The sequence below is a fragment of the Morone saxatilis genome, unplaced genomic scaffold, assembly GCF_004916995.1.
Source record: "Morone saxatilis isolate NCDOM2014 unplaced genomic scaffold, NCSU_SB_2.0 Contig8, whole genome shotgun sequence".
Taxonomy (NCBI): Eukaryota; Metazoa; Chordata; class Actinopteri; family Moronidae; genus Morone; species Morone saxatilis.
In genome coordinates, this window is record NW_023340257.1 from 27,161,850 (window position 1) to 27,165,903 (window position 4,054).

At 40.2% G+C, this 4,054-nt stretch overlaps 1 protein-coding gene across 1 annotated transcript in view; it reads left to right on the forward strand.

Annotated features, from left to right (window-relative positions):
- atp1b3b (ATPase Na+/K+ transporting subunit beta 3b) overlaps positions 1–3,143 on the forward strand; it is a gene marked incomplete in the record, with an annotated part of 10,708 nt that extends 7,565 nt beyond the window's left edge. Inside the window, 1 exon segment of the mRNA XM_035679904.1 lies at positions 650–3,143. Coding sequence (XP_035535797.1) covers positions 650–817 — 168 coding nt within the window.
- Positions 3,144–4,054: the final 911 nt, after the last annotated feature.

Sequence of the window (4,054 nt, forward strand, 5' to 3'; positions counted from 1 at the left end):
GGTCCAAGTACAGAACCTTGTGGGTATACTAACATACTACTAACATTACTCTCTTCACTCTTGTGGCGAGACCCTGGCGTTGACCTTTGACTTTTTACGTGACTGAAGATGCTGTAAGCAGCAAAGCTTCAGTCAACAGATTCATAGCTTTAGAATCAGATCATCCACCAGTTTGTGGTATATTTAGATCCATCCAGGGGTCAGTGTACTGATGTAGTTGCATCTACAATGTTAAAGGGGTAGCTGTGGCTCAGAAGTAGAGCGGGTCTTCCACTAATTGGAAAGTTGATAGTTCGATCCTCGGCTCCTCTTGCTGCATGACAAAGTGTCCTTGGGCAAGACACTGAACCCTAAATTGCTCCTGATGCTGTACATCGGTGTGTGTGAATAATTAGCTTCTGTTCTGGTGAGCAGTTGGCACCTTGCATGGCAGCCATCAGTATATGAATGTGTGTGAATGGGGTGAGTGTGGCTGTAGTGTACAGCGCATTGAGTGGAGTAGAACAGCGCTACAGTCTATTGACCATTTAAAAATGATTACCTACTCATATAGGTAATCTAATCTAACCTTAACTGCAACCCCACCAGCCCCCACAATGTTAACCTTACCCCTCCCTCTCTCTCTCTCTCTCTCTTTCTCTGTCCACAGCCAGACTACGTGCAGCCTGTGGTCGCGGTACAGTTGCTGTTAACAAAAGAAGACTATAACGTTGAGCAGACAATAGAGTGTAAAATCGAAGGTACAGATCTGCGTAACAATGATGACCGGGACAGGTTTATGGGTCGTGTCACTTTCCGCGTCAAAGTGTTGGAGTAACCAGACCCACCAATTGCCATGGATACCACAAACTGATTTAAACTGGAAACAAATCTCCAGTTCTGGACATACAGACCTGATCTAATCCTGGACGTCTGAATCTGGTTTATTCTGTTTAGACTCTTGAGGAAACCAGATCTGGACCACTGACAGCTAAATATGGCTATTCTGCCAGAACCCTTTAGATGAGATCCTGGTTCAGTCCTAATTTGGTTTACACCAGGTTAACCCTAACCCTGCTTCAGATGTTGTACTTTGTGGTCTAGATCTGCTGCTGAGTAGAACAAACAGAAACCAGAGTAACTCTGGTTGAGCCTGTTCAGACAGTTTAAGAAAATCAGGTCTGTAGTGGAAGCATGTGAGCCAGCTGCACAATGACGTGTTGTGTTTAGATGTATGTATAATAGTGATGTAATAAAATAATAATATGATCCCAGCAGTCTGTAACGGAGCAGTGCAGCAGAAATCAGTCCAGATTTTATTATAAAACTGCTGGTCAATAATCAGGTAACTGTCCTTCCACTCTGAAACCTTAATGCTACAGGAACTGCCTTCACAAGATTGATAATGCTTCATTGAAGATGTGATTTTTCTCATTTTTCAGTGGTAACCAGATTAAAAGTTTAGTTTTGCAGCATAAACTTGGACCATGTAAACGTTTTAATAGCCTGTAAATGACCATAGAGACTTATTGTGATTACTCAATCCGCTTGCTGAGGTTTTCTGGGACTCATTTGACCACGTATCTTTTGTAGTGTCAACTCTAATAAGTCTAGGCCCACATTCAAGGACACAGAAACATGCAGTCTGATTGGATCTGATTTGTGTTCTTTTACCTGCAGAGATCACCAGCAGGTGTTTGTGAACAAACTGGTATTACTAACTGTATTATCACCAGACTCCCTTAAAACAATCCTATAATTCTAAGAGGAGTTGACTGAGGAGAAACTAAACTGTTTGAAACGATGTCTATGGCGGTTTGTTGTTTATTAGGGCCTTCTTGTAAATTGGGGAAACATAACACATCAAGTTATTTCTTTCTTAGTGTAGGGTTAGGGTGTAGCCTGGCAGGAAAGACAGTCTGTGGTGTGAGCAGGAAGTACACTTTTACTCTTTGGCATTAATGCCTTTCTTCATAATCATTTGTGAGGTGAAACTTTAGATTTCCATACAGTCAGAGGAAGTAAAAGTGTGTGCCCTGCTCATAAAGTTCAGTTATAAAATAATAATATATAACAAAGAGTGTCTCAACTGTATGGCTGCTGACAGTACAGATAAAACCCTCTGATGTAGAGTTTATTGTGGTGCAAGTGAGATCTGATCACTGATGTTCTTAAAGCTGTCCACTTTTGATCTGATCCCCCACGATGTTAATAGCAGCTGTAAACAGCCTAAAAGTCCAGACCAGAACAGTTCAGTGTAACAGCAGGGTGGTATGACCGTAATCTGATTATTGATTGGCTGCGTGTAATTGTTTTAAAATTGAACAATATTGCAACTGATTCAAAACTGCCAAAAGAAAATGTATTATGTCTGCATAAACCTTTCATAGATGGTTTAGGGTTAGTAAATTCCACCTGAATGCTAATGCTAGTCTGCAGTTTAAAAGAAACTGTTGTCCTTGTGTCACATGAACTGTAAAAAACACTGTAATTGGGTCAATTATTGTTAATAGTAATGATGATAATGATAGCGCCCTCTAGAGGATTAAGATTGCACTGTGAAGCAGAACGCTCTACCTGCTGGGACCCCTACCCACCACCACTGACCCTTGACTGCTCAGGTCCACTTGGACGCTGGTGTCCTTTCACCTTATGAATCTCTCCGTATTGATGGTTTTTCATCCGTCATCATGTCAACACAAATATTTGTCAGTTTTTCAGAGTAAAGACTTTGAAATATACTTTATGAATATGTAACCCCAACTGTACAAACAGATGTTGCAGTTTTTTAAATGTGAATTTGAGTGTGATTCCAACAACTAGTGTCGCGTGAATATTGAACAAGATTACATCATCAGCAGAAAACCAATCAGTCTTCAGTAAATCAGTTTCATCATCATGTCTTCGTGTTGTTTTAATTGTTTCTATCCTGAATGAATGAATTGTAGTTTTATTATTTATGTTTATGTCTGCTGAGGGAACTGGAAACAAGATGATGAATGATCTAATGCTACAAATAAAACATAAAGATCTTGTAATGTCATAATTTATTTTAAAAAATTCTTTCCATCACTGTTACACATGTATTTATGTATACAATAAATTTCACACCACAGCATTGCACTGTTAAGATGTCAATAAAGTTAATTGGATAATAACCAGGATGGCTGATTGGGCATCAATCTATAACTTCTGAATGGTAACAGACAGAGCCATCAAATTGGGTGATGTGTGATGGCCTCTTAGTCATATTTGCAAAGTGGGACCCTTAAGCATCAGGAATTCTGGTGGGAATGAAGATTTTGAATCTGCAGTGTCAGAATTATATGCACTGCCACTGTTCCAAACTGCAAGGCAACTACCTTTCATGTTAAATCTGGCTCACAGATGCACTAAACAATAACTTCTCTTGCTGCTCGGCCACCTCAACTAACCCATCGATATCCTACCCCAAGGTTGATCCTTCTTGTCACACCCCCTTTCCATGACCTCCTATGTCCCATCTCTCCACAACCACGTCACACTGAACAACGTATGCAAAATGGAGCTAGAATTATGGCAGCAATTGCTCTCATCCTGGAAGGGTATTTCATTCTTTTATGACGACCACATCACCAATTTACCATTTCTATTCGTTTTTAACAAACTTAAATTTATCACATCAAAATCATATATTCAAAATAATCATATTCATTCATAAATTCTCATACCAGTGGCGTCTTTATTTGATCCTTGAGCTGAGTCTTGCGTCTAGTGTCCGTGATGTGCAGCCTTCTCTTTGTTTTGCCAAGAACACCGACTTTTCCCATGGGTTGTTTTTAATTTTCTGAATGAATGATTGGTGCGCTGGTTTAATTGCTGCGCCAGAAACTGAAAGGAAACTTAGGTCCATTTCCTCCAGCCACTTTCCATTCGTCATAAAGCCTTTTTCCTGAGTTTAACTCAACAGTCAAGAAGGTATGTTAGGTACCAGGTTAAAGAGTCCCAGTATTTTCCTTTATTAGGCCTAGTATATGGCCCCCCTGATAAAGCCTTGACACACCCTCTAGCCATCGCACTGTTTTCGACGTGACGT